General features: G+C 60.0%; 1 protein-coding gene across 3 annotated transcripts; it reads left to right on the plus strand.

Moving 5' to 3' along the window:
* Nucleotides 1–641: 641 nt before the first annotated feature.
* Nucleotides 642–19,090, plus strand: RAB3IL1 (RAB3A interacting protein like 1). 3 transcript variants are annotated; one of them, XM_055415762.2, is made up of 11 exons: nucleotides 642–838; nucleotides 9,029–9,281; nucleotides 9,629–9,724; nucleotides 9,810–9,887; nucleotides 10,740–10,958; nucleotides 12,299–12,427; nucleotides 12,523–12,635; nucleotides 12,903–12,926; nucleotides 14,238–14,337; nucleotides 17,216–17,282; nucleotides 18,120–19,090. In XM_055415762.2, the coding sequence occupies exons 1-11, from the start codon at nucleotides 828–830 to the stop codon at nucleotides 18,200–18,202; spliced, it is 1,173 nt and encodes a 390-aa protein (XP_055271737.1). In that variant the 5' UTR covers nucleotides 642–827; the 3' UTR covers nucleotides 18,203–19,090. The 3 variants fall into 3 exon arrangements, with proteins under 3 accessions (XP_055271737.1, XP_055271738.1, XP_055271739.1); XM_055415764.2 differs by lacking the exon at nucleotides 642–838 and adding an exon at nucleotides 8,122–8,688; XM_055415763.2 differs by lacking the exon at nucleotides 12,903–12,926.
* The last annotated feature ends 1,238 nt before the right edge of the window (nucleotides 19,091–20,328 follow it).

Here is a 20,328-nt window from a genome sequence, read left to right on the forward strand (position 1 = left end):
GAGAATTTGCAGATGTGGGACCTGACAGGTGTATGTATTGGGGGAGAGGTGGGTGGGTGCGATTCCCCCAGAAAGTGGGTGGTGGGCAAAGGCAGGGGTGGGTAGAATCTGTTCAGAACAAGAAGGGAGGCCCCCTAATTTGGGGTGGGGGGAGGTGGTTGGAGACTTGGGCCAAAGGTGAGGTCTCCCTCAGAAGAAGCACTCAATAGGAGGGAGAAAACTGGTTTTGGGGTGAGCCCCCTTCTCACCAGGAAGGATGTTGCTGCAGAGCAGGAGCCCAGGGAAGGAGTGATGGCCAGAGGGCCGGGTGAGAGGGAGGGGTGGGAGGGCGTCCTCTAAGAATCCGGGAGCTGAAAGCTTGGAGCCGTGGTAGGTGCTTGAGCAAGGGTGGTCTTGCGCGGGTGCTGCGGGGCGCTGGGCGGAGCGCAGTCAGCTGGGAGCATCCGAGCGCCGCGCGGGCCGCGGGGTGCCGGGGACCGGCTCCTCCCCGCCTCGGGCGGTCGCACTGTCAGTCCGGGGCGGGCGGCCCTAGCCGGGCTGGGCCGGGAGCGCGCGCCAGTTCTCCGCATCGGCCGCCGGAGGGGCGGGGCCGGGCACGTGTCCTCGGGCCCCCCCTCGGCCACGTGACCGCCGAGGGCAGGGTCGCGGCCGGACCCGGGGCCGGGGCCGCGCAGACCCACAGGCAGCGGGCAGCGCTGACAGGCGGCGGGGCAGCCCGGCGGGCCCCGGGCGGAGTCGGCGGCGGGCGGGGACGGCGCGAGGAGCCAGCGGGGAGGTCGCCGCGGCGGCGCAGGGAACCGACGCCCGGCGGGCCCCCAGGCGCCGGGATGTGGAGCGGGTAGGTCCCGCGGGGTTGGGCCGCGGGCGGCTGCCTCCGGGGGTGGGACGGTGAGCGGGGGGCGTCCCTGCCGTGTGCGCACCCTGCGCCCCCATCCCTGCCCGCGACTGGGGATGGAAGGACACCCGGCCCCGAGCGATCAGCGGGTTTGTCTGCGGGGCAGGGAGTGTGAAGGGTGGGCTGCAGACCGTCCCGAAGTGACAGCACCAACTCCTCAGAGCTTGTCGGGAGCGCAAGTGAGATTGGGGGAAGGGAGTGGGCGGCGGAATGCAAGCCGGAGTAAGCCTGGGAAAAGACCTAGGAAGGACGCCCCCCCAGGCTGGGTGAACCCTTGAAACACAGTGCATTTGGGAAGGAGGGGACTGTTGGCTTGCAAGCTGGTGAATCTCCGTCTGGGGCTCCTGGAACGTGTGGGGGCTCAGAGGTGTGGGGTAGGACCTGCCTGCAGGCTGGCAGCCAGCAGCACGGACTCTGGGCCCAGGGTAGTGGCTCTGGTACCCATATCTGTTCAGTGATGCTCAAGGGTCCCTGGGTGACCTTTTGTGGGATCCCTTCCTTGTATGTGCAGAAAGGCTGCGGTCTTCTCACCAAGTGGGGTAAACACTTCTTCCTCATGAGCCTGGAGAGACCAGGTCCTGGTGGAGATGTGGCCAGAGGTGGGTGGGGGTGCGAGGGTGGTATTCCTGGGTGGAACCAGCCAGATGCGTGGTCCCAGGACAGGGCTCCTCCCAGCTGCAGCTGGGGAGTGAGGGAAGCCCCAGAGGAGAGGCTGGCAGGCTGGGAATTTGATGCAGGCTGGATCCACTTTACTCCATGGCACCTAGCAAAGCTGGAGCTAAGATGCCAGGGGAGGAATGGAGGGAGGGGGGAGTCATTTCCAGAAAGGGGCTCCGAGAGAGTGGACTCCTGGTAGGGGTGAGGTGTGGAGAGGCGTGCAAACTCTTAAAGGGAGAGAGTTAGGCAGAGCGTGGATTCTGTGGATTCTTTTGGAATTGTGCCCTGGGGGAAGGAGACTGAGCTTAGGAAGAAGGAGGTTGAGGTGGGTTGGTGACAGCTGGAGAGGTTAGAGTGATCCTGCCGGGGTTTAACCATGTTTGAAGAACTTGAGTGGAGGGAGCTCGTGACCCCTTGCGTTGGGTACACCCAGGCACACACACAGCCACCGAGTTGTGTGATCCTGAGCATATGGCCTCACTTCTCTGAGCCTCTAGGTTGTGTGGTGGGACTGATCCAGGCCCAGAGTGTGTCCTTTCCGGCAGGCATCCATGCTGGGCCTGCCAAACAAGTCTGGGACCTCTCAGTAGATGGATGCTCATTTTAAAGACAGAATCAGAGTCCCAGGACCCTCTGGATGGACCAGGCTTTTCCAGCTGGTCCTCACTTGATGCTCAGTGTGGCTCACTTGGATTCCCCAGGGCTTAGCTGGGTGCACAGCACATACTAGGTGCTTCGTAGATGCAGACGGAAAGCATGAGACAGAATAAGGCATTTGGGGATCGAGAGGCAGAGTCTGGGGGTTACCGTGAGCACTGCCTTCTCATGGACCCCTCACTTGGGTATTGGAGGCAAGGACTGAAGGATCAGGAGCCAAGCTACTAGCACCCACTGGGGGCCTGCTGTCCTGGGAGATCACAGACCCCAGCAGCAGTGGGCAGGGGTACTGCTTGGGCCACGCTTGCCCAGGTAACTGATTGAAGTGCTGTGACAATTCTGGGCAAGTACCTGCCTGGGATCCTTCCTCCTAGACTGGGGGGCGGTGAAGAGTCAATGACCTTGGCTAAGCCACTGATGTCTCTGGGGCTTGGTTTCCCCAGTCTTGAAGACACTGAGATGCATGTCTTGGGTGACTGCTCTGTTAATGGCCGGGTCATGGTGCCAGTTCACCTTCTTGGCCCTGGACCCAGGACTCCTCCCCCAGGGTGGGTGGCAGTGACAGGACTCTACAGGAGCTCGAGTGGACCCTCTTCCTTAGGACTCCTTGAGTGTGGGCCCTGAACTCAGAACTCAGAGGTGGCTCCCCTGAAACAGAGCTGCTGTCCCCCTCCTCCACAGAGTCCCATGCCTGTAGCCTTGGATGCCTGGCCAGCTCCAAGATGATGGGGTGAGGATGGTGACTGGGGTACTTCTGCTGCTGACACAGCGCTAGGCACTTGAGACTTGGCCATCAGAGGCCAGAGTTCGGGTTCTGGGCTAGTTTCCTGCCACTAAGTGGCCACGTGGGTGTAGCCCCTCAGTTTCCCCATCTGCCGGATGGGGGTAATCGTACCCATCCCTGGGGGAGGACAGGCTCTGATACATTGCCCAGGAATGAGAGAGACCACCCCAGCCTCCCAGGGATGGGGGACTGTGTCTTTGCTGTCTGCCTACAGAGGGGTTGTGTGATCTTGAGAAAGTCACCTAACTGCTCTGGGGCTTGGCTACCCTAAGGGGATTGGATCTATAAGGTCCTGCTTTAAGGTGTCACAGGGAGCTCTGGGCTCTGAAATGTCATCTAAAGTATGGCCTAGGGGATCCAGGGTCGCGAGCAGGGGAAAAGGGTACAACCATCTGTATCACCTTCTCCGGGAAGCCCTCCATGATTTACCTACTTCCCCCCTCAACAGGTGGAGACAGCTTTCCTGCCGTTAATCAGCCCACACCAGTCTGTGGGGCTCAGATGCTCAAGAGAGTCCTGCTTGTCCTAGACTCTCCTCACATCTGCACGGGATTTGTGCCCAACAGGGTGGGGGAAGGGAAGCAAAATGAATTCAGCTGTGAGGAGAAGGAGGTGTAGTGATGTTGCTGCCAGAATCTGTGCCGATTGCGTGAGGGCGGGCTGGTGGCGTGCCTGGCACACAATAGATGCTCATATACATGCGGCATGTCTTTGAGGTCTTGGGGTATCCGCTTGGGCAAGTGTGCTGCACGTTCTGTGTGCCCTGCTCTGCCCCAGTCGTCGAGGGAGGCCTCCATCCTCTTAGGCCTTTGCTGGCTCCCAGTGGAGACATCCAGCCTGGGCTGGGTGGGCAGCCCTGGAGCTGTGGCTGGGAGAGGCTTGGCCTGGCCCATCTGCCTCCAGTGCTCTGAGCTCCCTGCTTACCATCCCAAAGCTGTCCCTGCCTCCTCCTGCTCTGCCCTGCTGCTCCCTACCAGATACACGCCAGCTTCCCCCTCCCGGAGTGGTCCAGGCCCCCCTGTCCTACCCCAGGGCTCCCGCTTGCCTCAGTTCTCTGCATTCCTCTGTTCCCATCAGTGACACTGTGTTCTCATTTCTTCTGCAGCCCCTGTCCTGGCCCTCAGCTCCTCTGCCACCCATCCCCTCATCCAGGCTCAGGGCTGCAGCTGCTTCCTCTGGGCCGGTGCCTCCCCTCAGCCACCACTTCCCAAATGCCCCAGCCACCCCCCTTTCCTTCCCTGAAAGACCCTCTCCCTGTTCCTCATTCCTGCCCTGGGCACCACTGTTGTCATTCACCTCGTCCTTGGTTTTTAATTATATTAATTACTGTTAACTTTTTTGGTCTCCCTCTCCAGCCCCTGGGCCTCCACTGATTTCCTCCCCACCCCCAAGAAGTCTTTTGTCTCTGTGTGTCCCCCTCTGCATTTCCCCTCCTAGCCTGCAGCCTGCCTAGAACAGCAGCCTTGGGTGGAGCCCCCCACCACTACCACCATCCCCAGCACCACTAGGGCACTGGCTCCAACTTCCTCAAAACGCCGTCTGCATCCCGCCTCACTTCTCTGAAACCACCATTCATCCCCTTTCCTCCCGTCCTGACTCTTCTGGGTGGCAGTTCACATGACGCACTAGAGTCTGGGCTCTGGGTGCAGTTCCCGCATTGCCGCTTCCTTGCTGTGTGTGTTCAGCCAGCTTGCTGTCCCTCTCTGAACCTCGGGTACCTCGTCATTCACCCGAACTGGGGAGAGCCTCTCACTGTGGCAGGATCGTAAGTTCACACGTGGAGACACGGAGCAGTGGGCTGGCGTGGATGTGAGCGGGAGCTTGGGAATCTGATCTGGGTCTGGAGCTGAAGACTTGGCCAACACATGAAACCTTTCCTGGGACCCCCTCGGCCCCTGGACGGGAGTCACTTGGCTGGCAGCCTTAGTGTCCTCAGAGCAGGTTTCCTAACCGGGCCGCTGTACCATGGCTGTTCCCTGGGTCAGGATTCCTGCAGACCAGACCTGCAGATGCAGAGATGCTGCCTGGGCTTGGTGGTCCCAGGCAGAAGGCGAGGGTCCCAGCTCTCTCCCTCCCTTGGTTTTCAGCACTTCCCTCGCTGGCTCCTCCCCTGCTTGTTTAAATGAACCCACTGTGCCCTGTTAGTCTTTAACTCACAGAGGTGACCTGGGCACTGGTGGGCAGAGAGATTAAGGTCCAAAGGACCACATGGCAGGCTGGCCTGGTGGGGCTTGCTGGGTGACTGGGGACCATAGCCTCCAGGGTTGCTCCTCATTTGGCCATTTTTTTTCTGGTTAGGGAAAAAAGCCCTGCTGGTCCCCCTAGGGGTGGCCTGGGGGCTGAGGATTGCAGTTACTGCTCCCCCACCTCCTGCTCCGACCGCCTGTATGCTTCCTGGGGAAGTGACCCAGCGGGGCCTTTCCTGTATGAACTCCATGGGCTCTAGGCTGCAAAGCTGGCTTGGGGATGAGGGATGTTGGCCACCCCCACCTACCCATGACCTTGACTCATTATCTCCCTCCCCCTGGAGCAGACCCCTTCCCAGTGGCCCTTGTGGTGTGTCCTGGACACTGAACTCTGTTTCTGCAGGAATGGGGGCTGAGAAGGTTTGAGGAGAAGCCTGTGGACCTGGACTGGGGACAGAGAGGCGGGGCAGAAGGACTTACGTGGTAACCCGTGCTGTCCAAGCAGTGAGCTCCCCACCCCCACAGGGGCTCGCACCTGAGTTTTTGGCCTTCCCGTGCTGAAGTGTATGGATGATAGCAGATTCTGGCTTGGGTAGACCTGAAGAGCTTGGGGTCCCTCCTTCATCTGAACTTTGAGTCACAGGAGCTGGCCCCCGGCCCCAAGTGTGAGGGGGAGGGTCTGCAGACTTCAGTGCAGGGTGGACCCCCTTCCCCTCCTGCTCCAGCACCCCTGGCCCAGGCACAGGGATGTTGGTGACCGTGGTGTGGTCCTGCTATCCCCACGCTTTCTGCCATGAGGATTTGCTTGTGGGCTTTTCCATTGGGGAGAGTGGGGTGGGTATCACAGATGCTCTGTCTCAGGCCTCCCTGAGACGCTCTTTCCTCTGGCTGCAAAATAGGGGCCCATCCCCCCAGCAGCAGGCCAAGTGAGCCCTTTAGGAAAATGCTGGGGGAGGGGGGCTTCTGGACACACCTCCAGCCCGTGGCTAGAGACCCAGACCACGCTGGTGAATGAAGTTCAGGCCTTGTGGGAGGGGCTGGTGGCCTGTGTCCCCTCCATTTCCATTGTGCGATCTCAGTTGTGTCTGACTCTTTGCGACCCCGTGGGTTGTAGCCCACTAGGCTCCTCTGTCCATGGGATTTCCCAGGCAAGACTACTGGAGTGGGTTGCCATTTTCTTCTCTTTGTCCCCTAGGCGGAGGGGTATGGGCGGTGGCAGGGTGATCCTTGCTCTGGGGCTGGGTGTCTTGAGACCTGAGATCATGCCCTGCGCCCTGTGCTGTCCCTGCAAGTCACCCCCTGCCCTTGGCCTGTCCTCCTTGCTCAATCTATTGTAGTGGGCAGCACTGAGGTGGGGTCCCCACCAAGCCTGAGTGGTCATGGCCATCCTCTCAACCGAGGGAGTGGGGCTGGGCCCTGGGTCTCTAGGCTCCCCCACCGTGGGTGCATCCTCAGGGTCTGGGGTTTCAGGTGCAGGACACAGAGGCTGGGCAGGAATGGGGAGGGTGGTGGAGTGCATGACAAACGTGGCTGCAGACAGCCCCACTATTTCCCTGAGGCCATGGCCAGTGACTTCTTCACTAGATTCTTGGTGAGCCCCCTGCAGGTTTTATCCCCATCCCACAGGCCAGGAAGCAGGTTGAAAGAATTTCAGTGACTTTCCCAGGGGCTCGTGTGGACCCCAGGTCGGAGCCTGGCATGGACCTGGCCGTGCCCAACTAGCCTGTGCACTCAGCCACAGCTCCCCCACTCCTGGGCTCCCTTCTGGGAGGCAGTTTGGGCTAAAAATGGGTCAGCTGTCTCTGTTACAGCCAAGGTGGAGTCTCCTGGCCGCCTGGGGGCCTAGTAGCCTACTTGGTGTCCAAGTAGATGCATGTTTCTGCCGCCCACTCCCCGCCCTCCTCTCCGCTGTGGCTGGACAGCTTTGGGCCTGGGCTGAAGACCTAGCCGCCTGTCCCACCAGTGCCCCCGACTGGCTGTGTGACCCTGGGCAAGTCCAGTCACCTCTCCGAGCATCCGTTCCACAGCTGTAGAATGGGGGCAATACAACGAACGCTTTAGAGAGTTTTAAATGAGCTAACATGGGCAGAGCACCCCCCTGATAAGTCCCCTAGGTGCAGCTCCCAGCCTGGGCCTCCATAGCACTGCCACAGCCCTTTTAAGCTTCCTGGACCCCCTCGCCACTGAGACCCCCCCACACACACAAGGGTACTAGGAGAGACCCTATCTGGCATAAATACTGTTGATGGAGTGGCGGGTGTGTATTCCCACTTTATTCATCAAAGCCCCCTGTCCCTAGAAGGCAGAACCCAGAGCCAGGAACCTCGGGGCCAGTTCCAGCATATGGCAGGCCAGGCTGGGCATCAGGAGGAGGCCATGTGGAGGGATGGGAACGGGCTCATTGCTAGGGTCCCTGGGTGCCTGGTGTTCCTAAGGGGAAATTGAGGCTCGGGGGCTGCCTAGTGACTGTCCCAGGTTCCAGGGGACAGACCCCAGCCTTGCCTTACTTCTCTTCTGCAGTCCTGAATTTGATGACCCCTGGGCCTTCCTCTCTCCTGTGTGGGCCCCTCTTGGCCTCCTTCCCCTGCACTTCCCCGCTGGTATCAGCAGCCCAGCCCCCCACCCTCAGCCCCGCCAGGGCTGCTCAGAAGCTGCTGGCTCAGGCGCCGCCAGCTTGTGCTGAGTGAGCAAGTCCAGAGGTGCTGTCTTGGCACAAACGGCCACTGTCGGGGCCTCTCCTTCCCTCTGTCCTCAGGGTCTGCTGCGAAGGGGCAGCGTGGAAGGGAGGGGAGGGGGGCTTCAGGGGTCAGAGGCCGGTGGCCCCCACCTCCCATTGCCTCTCGGGTCTTCAGCTTCAGGGAGAGGAGGGTCCTGAGGGCAGGGGTGGGGGCGAGCAGAGGGAGGGGGCTGTTTGCCTGAGGTCACAAGGCAGGCCAAGCGGAGAGCTGGGAGTGCCCTCTGCACTGTCCAGAAGGCAGGAAGTGCGGCTGCTGTTCCCAGGCCGTTTGCACAATCTTCCTATCTTGGCGCTGCCTGCCCTGGTTGGGTCCTTCCTCTATAGTCCACACTAAATGGGACTGAATCTGCGTGAAATTTGTATTAGCACCAGCAATGAAGGCAGTTCCCACTTAAAAGTCTCGTGTGCTGAGGCGGATCCATTCAGAGTGTCCCTTGGAGACTCAAGGAGATCCAGCCAGTCCATCCTGAAGGAAATCAGTCCTGAATACTCATTGGAAGGACTGATGCTGAAGCTGAAACGCCAATACTTTGGCCACCTGATGCGAAGAACTGACTCATTGGAAAAGACCCTGATGCTGGGAAAGATTGAAGGCAGGAGGAGAAGGGGACGACAGAGGATGAGACCGTTGGATGGCATCACTGACTCGATGGATACGAGTTTGAGCAAGCTCCGAGAGTTGGTGATGGACAGGGAAGCCTGGCGTGCTGTCGGGTTGCAAAGAGACACGACTGAGCGACTGAACTGAACTGATCCATTCCGTGCCCTTGAGGTAGGGCCACTGGGATTGTCCCAGTTTTGTAGGAGAAACTCAAGCTGTCAACATGGATGCATTTATAGTGTCTGCTGGGCAAACAAGTACTTGCTATGTGCTGAGCACTTATGTGGCCCTGGGCTGGAGGCGGTGGTTGATAAAGGTGAATGAGTCCTGTCCTTGTCCCCAGGAGACCCTATGTTTGGTCATTCTGCCCTTGTGACAACCCCAATGATGGCCCATCTTACAGATGGGGAGACTGAGGCCCAGGGTTGCAGGTGCATTGCCCAGGGCTGGTCCCTGGGCTCAATTCTCCAGGCCTCAGGACCCAACCCTATATTTGCTCTTTGCCTTGCAGCCAGCCTCACCCGGACGAGGGCCACCTGCCGCCCCTTGAAGCTGTCCCAGTCCCCTGGAAGAGCGTGGGCCCCTGCAAAAGCCACAGGGAGTCCCTGGGAGGCCTGCCAGAGACCCCTACAGGGGAGGAGGCCCAAGGCGAGGAGGGCCCTGCAGCCACCCAGCTGGACGTGTCGCGCCTGCGCAGCTCTTCCATGGAGATCCGAGAGAAGGGCTCGGAGTTCCTGAAGGAGGAGCTGCACAAAGCCCAGAAGGTGGGCACTGAGGGTGGGACGAGACACAAGGTGGGGGTGGGGTGGGGGAGACAAGGGGTGGGGCGGGGGGAGACAAGGGGCCGGCCTGGGAGCTGCGGGCTCTCACCCAGCAGCCAGAGATGTCACCCTCCTATCAAGGCCACCTGCACACCAGGCCTGTGCTGGGCGTGAGGGCAACGCAAACGAAAACAGTTCCTGTGACTTTTAAATGACTTTCATAAGTCTTGATGCCCCTGAAAACCGGTCCCAGGCTCTAACAAACTGACAGCTGGGCTTCACAGAGGAAGCAAGCTCGGGCCCCTAGGCCAGTGTGAGATGACCCCGGGCACGGCGCCTCGTTTCCCCAGGAGCTGAAGCTGAAGGATGAGGAGTGTGAGCGGCTGTCCAAGGTGCGGGAACAGCTGGAGCAGGAGCTGGAGGAGCTGACAGCAAGTCTGTTCGAGGTGCGGGCCCGGGGCCCAGTGGGGAATGGGTCTGCTAGGCATCCATCACGCTCCCCGACTCACGCGGAGCCTGCCCTCTTCCCAGGAAGCCCACAAGATGGTGCGAGAAGCCAACATGAAACAGGCAGCGTCAGAAAAGCAGCTGAAGGAGGCTCGGGGCAAGGTGAGGCCCTCCTCAGCCAGGACCTTCTGCCCACCTCCCAGCCCTGCAAACACTGGCCTTTGAGACCTCATGAGACCCTGGCGTGGCCTGGGGGGCCAGCAGGGTGGGCCAGCTGAGGCTCAGCAGGGAGGGACAGAGGTCTGAGACAACCCCACTGAAACGTGCTGGCTGGTATGGGAGCCCAGCAATCAGGGCCTCTAGGCTGGGGGCTTTTCAGGGGCTGGGAAGATCCTGTGGCCCCTGTAATTTCTTTTCCCTCCTCCCATACCCCCTTTACATCAGTCTGGCTGTGTAAGCCTGGACAAGTAGCTTTACTCCTTGGAGCCTGTTTGCCCATCTGCGGAAGTGTGACTTGTTTTTGACTCCTTGGAACCCCTCAGTAGGAGGTCCAACCGACTCCCAGACCCGTGCGCTTCAAGGGTCCTGGTTTCTAGGATGACCTTCACCAGGCTGTATCTCCTCTTTGAACCTCAGTTTCCCCATCTGTGGTGGCTCCAATGGTAAAGAATCTGCCTGCAATGCAGGAGACCTGGGTTCAGTCCCTGGGTCGGGAAGATGCCCTGGAGAAGGAAATGGCAACCCGCTCTAGTATTCTTGCCTGGAGAATTTCATGGACAGGGGAGCCTGGAGGGCTACAGTCCATGGGGACACGAAGAATCAGATACAACTGAGCAACTAACACTTTCACTTTGCTTTCCCTATCTATAAAATGGATATCTCAGCCCCTACCTCAGAGGCTTTTCCAAGGGTCACGGGTGGGGTTAGGTGCAGGTCACAGTCCTGAGCTGGGATAGGACAGCTGGGATGGCGTCAGCCCTGGGCTAACATTAATAGCCATCTCATCGTGGCCAGATTGACATGCTGCAGGCAGAGGTGACAGCGTTGAAGACACTGGTCATCACGTCCACACCAGCCTCTCCCAACCGTGAGCTCCACCCGCAGCTGCTCAGCCCCACCAAGGCTGGACCCCGCAAGGGCCACTTGCGCCATAAGAGCACCAGCAGCGCCCTCTGCCCCGCCGTGTGCCCCGTTGCGGGGCACATCCTCACCCCGGACAAGGAGGGCAAAGAGGTGAGTGGCGTCAGGTGGGCAGTGGTCGCGGTAAAGGGAGCCAGAGCCCCCTGTCAGGCAGACAGCAGTGCCCAGTGGGGACCCGCCTGCCCCCCACTGTGGGACCAGGAGCCTGTCCTGCCCTCTCTGGGCCTCTGTGTCCTCTGGTTGTGAGGGCCAAGTGAGTTCCTTGTGGTATGAGGTGTCTGACCCTCAGGAGGGCAAAGCGGGTCCCTGTCCAGGTGGGATAGCGGCTGTGATGTCCTTGGTTGTGGGTCTCTTCGCGTAAATGCGGATTCCTGGGGCCACAGGAGCTCAGCTCAGGGCTGCACCCAGTGAACGCCCTGCCTGCCCACGAGGACTGTGGTAGGATTTGGGTTCCTGGGGTCTCTGAGGCCCAGGTGGCCCCAGCTCCGTCCTGCCCCAGGCCTCCAGGGAGGAGGCCCAGGCCAAGCCTCTCCACCCGCTTCTGGGCGCCCAGCTGCCGACCGGCCTCTAACGCCTCCTTCCTCTGTCTTTCTCTGTCCATCCGTCTGTCTGTCTCGCCGGCCCAGCTGGGGCTGCCTCCCCTCCTCTCTCTGCTCCTCTGCATAGTCCCCAGCAAGGCGGCTCACCTCACCTATGAGCCGGCCTGGCAGCTCCCGCCTGGGGAGCTGCCTGTGGGCCTCACCTCTGCTGCCGCCCTCTCCTTTTCCCGACAGGTAATGGTTCTGGAGGGGCCTCTCACTCTGCATGTGCCCCTGGGGCAGCCGGCAAGCTGTGCGTGTTCCCTTCCGTGTGCGCACGCCTGCGTGTGCTGTGGCTCCCAGCGGGTCCCCATGTGTACTGGCGGGTGCCTGCAGGGTCACTTTTCAACTGTCCCTCCTCACGGAGGCAGTGAGGGTCTTCGGGGTGAGACCCCGGAGTGAGTGAAAGTCGCTCAGTCGTGTCCGATTCTTTGTGACCCCATGGGCTATACAGTCATGGAATTCTGCAGGCCAGAATCACTGGAGTGGGTAGGCTTTCCCTTCTCCAGGGGGATCTTCCCAACCCAGGGTCAAACCCAGGTCTCCTGCAATGTGGGCGGATTCTTTACCAGCTGAGCCACAAGGGAAGCCCAAGACCCCTGACCCACGTCTAATTCTCTAGTGCCAGGAACTGAAAACACACCCGGAAACTTGGGAGTTTGAATCTGAATTCTGCAGTGCAAAGGGAAGAGAAGAGTTCTTGAGCACTTGGCTCCCCTGCACGGCCTGAGGCCCAGCGGGCCCTGAGCTCCATCCTCCTTGGCTTCCCACCTCCTTGGGCCCTGCCTGTCTCTGCCACGCTGGCCACACCTCCAGCGCCCTGACCCCCCCACCCGGCTCCCCCTGCCCCCACAGGTGGACACGACCCTGTTTGCAGAGTTCCAGGCCTGGAGGGAATCACCCACCCTGGACAAGACCTCCCCATTCCTGGCAAGGGTGTACCGGGAGGATGTGGGCCCCTGCCTGGACTTCACCATGCAGGAGGTGAGGCGGGCAGAGGGCAGCCTGCTGGAGGGCCTGGCCCCGTGGCCGCACGCCAGCCCCTCATCGCCTCCTTCCGCCTCCCTGCTCCGCCACAGCTCTCGGCCCTGGTCCGGGCCGCCGTGGAGGACAACACGCTCACCATCGAGCCCGTGGCTTCGCAAACCCTGCCCGCGGTGAAGGTGGCTGCTGTCAACTGTGGTCGCACCAAGTAAGCTTAGCGCCCTGCACCCTTCCTGCCCCCTGGGAAAGGCCCGCATAGCTTTGGGCTGCCATCAAGGGGGTGGCCAGGGAGGGCTGAACCTCAGGGCTGCCTGCTGGGTCCTGCAGGGGCACCCGACCAGAGAGGGACAGTGGCTGCCCCCGTGCAGGGCAAGGAGGCATCTGTGGCCGAGATGTTGCCTCTAGTCCTGGAGCTGGGGTCTGCCCCTCCTGGCTGGCCTGACATGCTTCCCTCTCCACTCCCTCTCTCCCGCAGTGGGTTCCGGGCCCCGATTGACACGTAAGTGATGTCATTTGTTGACTCCACCTCCTGACAATGGCCTAAGGGCCCTGGGCTCTGGTCCTCCTTGCTTCTTAGCTGGCATTGGACAGGGCCAGCGTCAGAGCTAAGCTGCCAGCATGGAGAGAGGGCAGGCACTGGAGCCTGTGAAGGAGGCCCACAGTGGGAGCCTTGTCACAGAGGGGAACATCTGAGCCAGGCTTTGAAGGAGGATTAAATTTGCCAAGCAGGGAAGCGAGCTTCCCCGATGACTCAAGGGGGTTAAAGAATCTGCCGGCAGTGCAGGAGATGTGGGTTCAATCCCTGGGTCAGGAAGATCCCCAGGAGAAGGAAATGGTTACCCCCTCCAGTATTCTTGCCTGGAGAATTCCGTGGACTGAGGAGGCTGGCGGGCTACAGTCCATGGGTTTGCAGAGAGCCAGACATGACTGAGCGCTAAGCGTGTGCACATGCAAGCAGGGAAGGGCCTTTGAGACAGAGGTAACAGAATGACTAAAGCTGGGATATTAATGGAAAGCACCACTGGGGGGACAGGCACAGAGTTGGGGCTCAGGCCACAGAGCGCATATGGGGCCTCAAATGAGGTTTGGGCTTTAACCCACCAAAACCAGCATTTCACAGATCATCGATTACCATTGCCTGAAAAGAGGATTCCCTCTTCGGATTCTGGAGGCAGCAAAGGTTCTGATAAGTCCTGCAGCCAAGGAGCCTATTTAACCTCCCTTTACTTGGGATTCTGCATAACTGTTTCCTGGGCAGTTGGGAATGGTAGGGGGCTAGATGTGGGTTTTGGGGAGTAGCCCTTGGCTGTAACATGGAGAAGAAGGGTAGAGATGAGGCAGAGAGCTGTTGGAATGAGTGAAGGCATCCAGGCCAAAGGTCCTTCTGGCAGGACCTAGGACTTGGTGACCTAAGTGGAGGAGAGAGAAGACTCCTGCTTAGTTGGAGGAAGGGGCGACTGGGTCTCAGGGTTCCAAGAAAGAAGGGGGGTGTGCATTTTTAGGGGCTGCAGAGGATGGAGCTTTGGTGTACCCGGCCTGAGGTTGACTAAGCCCTCCGGTCCAACAGGGGTGAGGTGAGGGGGTCAGAGATGGTCCAGCTTGGCATAAAAGTGTCATCCTGGGACTGCCCCCCTCCTTGGCTGGGCTCCAGTCTCCTTGGGAAGCTGGGGCTAGGGGAGAGGATGTCAGTATCCGCTCTGACGTCTGTCTGCCTGCCCCCTTCTTTGCCTTCTCTGGCTGCTGCTGCTTCCCTGTGTGAACTGGGTGGGTGAGCCCCAGCCATCCCCATTCCCCCTCTGCTTTTTCACAGTACATGTGCCCTGAGTGGGCTGGCCTGCGCCTGTCGTCACCGAATCCGGCTTGGGGACTCTGAGAGCCACTACTACATCTCACCGTCCTCCCGGGCCAGGGTGAGTCATCCAGTGGGAGAGTGACCTGGTTCCTTAGGGGCTCCCTGGGCTGGGACTCTGAACCCCAGGCTGCACAACCTACAATCTACAGATCAGGGTACAGGCTCAGAGGGGTGCGGAGACTGACTTGGGCCACACAGTCAAGCCAGGTGTATTTGTTTGCTGCTGCTGTGTAACAAATTACCATAAACTTAGTGGAGTATCTATTTGTTATCTCACAGACTCCCTGGGTCAGGAGTCCAGGCACAGCTTAGGGTCTTCTACTCAGGGTCTCATGGGTTGCAGGCAGTGTGTCAGCAGCTGCATCCTTTCTAGAGATCCAGGCCTTCTTCTGAGTTTATATGCTGTTGGAAAAAGTCAGTTCCTTGTGGTTGAAGGACTGAGGTAGCCATTTTCTTGCTTGTTGAAAAGTAATCATGGGAGTAATACTCATCACCTCTGTCATTCGTGTCCGACTTCACTTTCACACATTGGAGAAGGAAATGGCAACCCACTCCAGTGTTCTTGCCTGGAGAGTCTATGGGGTCACACAGAGTCGGACACGACTGAAGTGACTCAGCAGCAGTGACACTAGAGTTCAGGTGAAAGTTCCATGCTCCTGACCCCTGGCTTTAGCCCCAGGCTTTGGAGAAGGAAGGTTCTGAGGCTTGTCTGACTGTTAGCCATGGGTACCGAGGGGCCTCCAGGAATCCCAGCTTCTGCCCTCACCTGCCGGGTGACCCAGGATGAGGTCACTGAGTTGGGATGAAGGTGGAATGGGTGGACCCCAGACAGTGAGGAAGAATGGGAAGAACAAAAGTGTGGAAAACTCCGAAGCTTGGTGTAAAGGGGACACAGTGTGGAAGGCCCTCTTGGAGGAGCCATTCCTCCCCTTGACCTTCTAGAGGGGCCTCATGGGACTAAAGTAGACTGTTTGCCATCACTGGGCAGCAGACTGACCAGCCAGGGCAGCTCATCTGGTCCTGACGCCTCTGCTGGGCAGCCCAGCATGCGTGTCCTGTGAGTCCTCCCAGCAGCAAGCTGAGCTCCCGGTACAGAGAGGAAGCTTGAACCTTAGAAAGGAAAAGGGGTGCACCCTGGGCCCCTCAGCTTAGACCTCGGGTCTCCCCACTCTGGATCCAGTCTCTTTCTGCGGCAGCCTTCGCCCTCTGCATCCGTGTCCAGAGTCTTGTTCAGAGGCCATGGGCCCCCTTTGTGCTTTTTCGGCCGTACCCCGTGGCTTGCAGGATCTTAGTTCCCCAACCAGGGATGGAACCCATGCCCCCTGCAGTGGAAGCACTGAGTCTTAACCACTAGACCATCAGGGAAGTCCCCTCTTTGTTCTTTGTGATCCCAACCAGGAGATCCATGCCAGATGCTCCCAGGCCTACACAATTACATCTAGAACATCAGTTCTTCCAGGCCTGTGTGTCTGCTGTGTTGGCCAGAGCTGGAGTGGGAGAGGAGAAGGGTGTGAAGTTTTAGGATGTGGTCCCCACCCTGAGGAGACCAAGAAGTGTGGAATCCATAGGAAGAAGAGAGTTTTGTCCCCAAATCACAGCTCTGGGGAGACAGGACCACTGCTCTCCTCCCCTCCCTACTCAGGGGTCCACTGGTGAGGCCCACTGGCCACTGGGAAACACCATGACCTGGGAATCGAGCTCCTCTGGCCTGCCCACCCTGTCCTGTGCAGCCCTCCCAGGCGGCACCTCAGCCACCCTGGGTTTATCCCCTGACCTGGCCTCTCTCCCACCTCCCTGCCTTTGCCAGGCCTACCAACCCAGCACACCCACTCTGTCCTCCTGGCAAGGGCTCTTGTGTGTTTGAGGGTCCAGCAGGAGCATCACTCCTCCCACAGCTTTCTCCACTCCCCAGCCGGTGCCCCCCCAGCCCCCCCGCCCCGACATGACGTCCCTCCCCCAAAGCTCTGGATATTCAGTAGGGGCGGTTGTGAGCACAACTGCCAGCTGTCCTCCACCCTGTCTTTGGTTGGGCTCCCTAGAAGCAGAGCCCAAGATGGAGAGTGTGTGCAGTTCTCAGGAGGTGAGAGAGGGAGGCAGAAGCGGGGACAGGCAAAGGTGAGGCCTCCGCTGGAGTCTGCCTTCATCTCTCTGCAGCCCAGAGTGGGTTCTACTCTGAGGCAAGGGCGTGGCCTTTTATACACCACACGTCAGTCATTGGCCCAGGTTTGTGAGGGTCCTGGGGTGCAGGGGGGTATTAGCAGCCAGCATTCTCAGCTGTGGGGAGGAGGTGGAACCCCCGCCTGGGGGAGGGGGCCTGGGCAAGGCACCCAACAGCACCCTCTCCAGGGTTTGAGTCTTTGTGACCAGGATCAGATCTGAACCAGCCCAGGGTCCCCACCCCAGTGCCCTGCAGAGGGCCTGGCATGGAGCAGCCTTAGGCAAAGCTAGAGGTCTCAGGCTGGGATCCCGGGCAGCCAGGTGGGCAGCTTCTAATCCCTCATCTTTCCTGGCATCACACATGGCACCTCCTAAGGACTGGATGCCCCGGGGCCTCCAGCATCCAGACCTAGCAAGCCCCTCAAGGGAGCCTGGATTCTTGGCAGCCTGCCGGGGTTTCATCTTCCGGCTCAGCCGCGTCTTAGCTCCGTGGCCTCCGCAGTTGTTGTCGGGTCATCCTCGCAGCCTGCACTCCCCCGACGTGTGGAATGGGAGTGGTAGGCACGTCGGCCTCTTCGGATCCGCGCGCTTGATTGCACTATAGTTGCCGGCATCGTTTTTTCTTAGGAGTAATAGTATTGCTCCTGTTAACTGTAACGTTAGGGCCCAGGGGTAATCTGACTCTGCCAGGACGTGGGCCTTCCCAGTGTGGCCTCCGATCTTTCCTGGCTTTTGTGGCGGGGACCGAGAGGTTCACATCCTGCCCGTTCTGCCCACAGATCACGGCCGTGTGCAACTTCTTCACCTACATCCGCTACATCCAGCAAGGCCTGGTGCGGCAGGACGGTGAGCGCCCCCTAGTGGCCGGTCGGGGTGGCGCCCGGGAGCGGCGGCGCGGGGCGGGGCGGGTCTGCGGTGGCCGGGGCCAACCCGAGTCCTCTGCTGCCCTACTCGGAGGGAGGACTCAGCGAGAGGGGAAGGCTGAGAATTAGCAAACGGCTCCTCGAAGCGTCTGTTGCTACGCCTGTGGAGAGAGGAAGAGCGGAAGGAGCCTCCTGGGAGTTGCCTCACCAGGAAAACCAGCTGGAGACCCCTGCATACCTGGATCCCGCTGCTTTGTCCTATGCAGAAACCTCTCCCAGCCCCCGGGCCTGAACGTACAGCATTCCTGTTACTGGCCTGGCTTCCGAGGCCCTAATCCGTGGGGCCTCCCCTGTGTATCAGCTCCCTGCCGCGTGGCCTCCAAGTGGTGGCTGAACGTGGGCTCGCCCACCTCCCTCTGTAGACCCTCCCCCACCCTTGCCCGACAAGTCCTCTGCCCACCCGTTGTGTCCCCTGCCCCCATTCTGCCAGGCCAGGGGATGGGCCCTGCTCAGGGTGGCTGGAGAGCATTTGCAGCCTAAGTGTGTGACAGTGTGTGCGTGAATGTCCATGTCAGGCTATGAAAGTGACCATTGTCACCTTCAAGCCTCCCAGGTGTTCAGCACTCAGCAGTTTGCAGGACCTCAGAGAGGAGCCTCTAAGAGGTCCGGCCACCCACAGAGGTCATCTGTCCTGAAGGACTGGGGAATCCTAGGGGTGCCTGCCAGCTGCTATGCCCAAAACCAGGGGGAAGGGCCAGGCCATCTGCCTGAGGTGACCCTGGGGGTCACTGAGCTGTCCACCTTCTCTCTTTACCTACAGCGGAGCCCATGTTCTGGGAGATCACGAGGCTGCGGAAGGAGATGTCACTGGCCAAGCTTGGCTTCTTCCCCCACGAGGCCTAGGGCATGGCCCAGGCCCGGAGGGTGGCTCTGAGCTGGAGACAACACCCGCCCCAGGACAGACTGACAGACGGGGTCCTGGAGCCAGCCCTGAGCCAGAAGCTGAACGGAGGGACAAATGGCCAGGCCTTGGAGGCAGCACTGAGCCGGCACCAAGTGTCCAACCCTGGACAGGACCTCAGGAGGTGACCTCCTCTTCTCCTCAGTAATACTACAGCCGCCAGGAAACTTTCAAGAAAGCACCAAAGACCAAGGAGCTGGGAGCCGTTACAAAGGGCTCAGCCCTTGGCAGGGGACCCCTGGGGCAGCCAGCACCCGCTTGCTATCCCAGGAGCTGGTCCCGTCTCCAGGGTATCTTCCTCACCCTTCCAGTTCGCAAGCCCTGGGCACCAGCACCCCCTAGTGGCCATGCTTCACCCCACTCCCACATGGCCTCCCCACCGAAGGCCTAGTGAGCCTGCCATCCCAGGTGCCCACAGGGCAGCAGAGTTAGGAAGGGCGGGCAGGGCCTCCCCGGCTGTCTTCCACTCCATCCTGTATCTGCCTGAGCTGGATCGGGGCCCTCGTCCCCCTCCCTCCCTGCCGGCTGAGCCCTACGCTGCAGGGAGCCCTGCCTCCACCGCAGCTGGGAGGATGGGGGCACTGTCCTCCCAGAGTCAAACACAGATGGGCCACAGGATGCCCAGGCCTGTTTTCAGCTGTGCCCGGCCATTCAGACAACGGGGCTGAGATCGTCCAGCCCTGCACACAGGCCTGGGGTGGGGCGGGCAGGACCCGGGCCCCTCCTCACCCCACCGGTGCCGGGAAGCCAACCTGGACACATCCCTCACCACGTCCGATTTCCTCCTCTGAATGGAATGTAACGCGATCTATTTAATAAAGGATGGCTTTGTTGGTAGAGGCTGGGCAGCCACGCGCCTTCACTCCTGCGCCCTGGGGCTTGGGCCAAGCCTTGGGCATCTGAAGGAATGAAACAAAATCCTTTCCTTGCCCGCCCTCGTGCTTGGGATTAAACCCAAATCCTGAAGGGATTGTTGGAGGCAGCACCCCCCAAAGTCCTCCGCAGTATTCCATGGGCCTCTGGGTTATTGGGGGGGGGGGTGAGCCCAGCTCCCTCTCCCTGTGAGGAGGGGTCTGCTGTCAGGAGAACAGGGGGATCTGTCCCAGCCTCCCCAGGAATCCTGGGCAGATCCTCTTGTGGTCCCCCTGCCCGGTGTCACATGGAAGCCTGGAGCTCAGAGTCAAGGCATCGAGGCCTGCCTGGCGCACGTGGGATAGAGGCAGGATTGATTGGTGATGTCTGCCAGCAGCACAGCAGGGACTGTGGTCACTCTGGTTTTCCCCGCCCTGGTCAAGGGACAGTAGTAGTCAGAGGGAGAAGAAAGTGGGGGTGGCCCGGGCCTCTGAGGCTCCAAGGTGGGCCTTGAGAAGTGTCTTGGGGTGCCTGGTCCCCTCCCTACTGGTAGGGATGTTGGCCAAGGCCAGTGGGTATCCTTCCTTGGGGGGGCGGCATGGCAGCTTCTGGGTCAGTATTTACTGAGGCTGGTGATCCCTCGAGGGGACTTCTCTGAGACCTTGGGGCCACTCAGCTGGTAGGTCAAGGCCCCCCACTTTATCACTCGTTCCAGCCAGTAGTCTTTTCCCTCCTGCTCTCCTGCCTCCCAGATTCTCCCTCTGCCACAGACCCTCCTCTCCACTCTGCTTGTGATTTGAATACCTTCTGTCTCCCCAGCCCCCTGGGATGTTCACCAGCTAGGCCTCCTGTCATAGACGGTCATTTATTCACTCAACAAACACTGGGCAACTCATGTGCAGACACAGTTCCTGGTAATGGGGGTACCTTGTTGGAGCTGAGACTCTCACGGGGAGGCTGGTAATAAAAATAATGCGTGGGGAACATCCAACATGGCAGATGGGGGAAGTGAAGCGAGGAGGGCGATGGAGGGTGACAGGGAAGGACACATTACATGGAGTCACCTATGTTCTCTCCTGCCCCCCGTCTCTGTGTCCTGGGTCAATCCTGGGTCAGCTGGGGGGCTAAGGAGGATGGAGGTCTGGGCCCTGGAGCCGCCCCATCCCTGCCCAGAGTTTCTGTGCTCCTGGCCCAGCCGTACCCACCACCAAGGAGA

Source organism: Moschus berezovskii, chromosome 25 (assembly GCF_049115385.1).
Source record: "Moschus berezovskii isolate FMDL1 chromosome 25, NW_MosBer_1.0, whole genome shotgun sequence".
Taxonomy (NCBI): domain Eukaryota; kingdom Metazoa; phylum Chordata; class Mammalia; order Artiodactyla; family Moschidae; genus Moschus; species Moschus berezovskii.

What these genes read in the sequence shown, in the direction of transcription:
- RAB3IL1 (XM_055415762.2), top strand. An exon ending in AGCTGCACAAAGCCCAGAAG is followed by an intron (nt 9,282 to 9,628) that starts GTGGGCACTGAG and finishes TCGTTTCCCCAG; the next exon opens with GAGCTGAAGCTGAAGGATGA. An exon ending in CGGACAAGGAGGGCAAAGAG is followed by an intron (nt 10,959 to 12,298) that starts GTGAGTGGCGTC and finishes CTGCCCCCACAG; the next exon opens with GTGGACACGACCCTGTTTGC.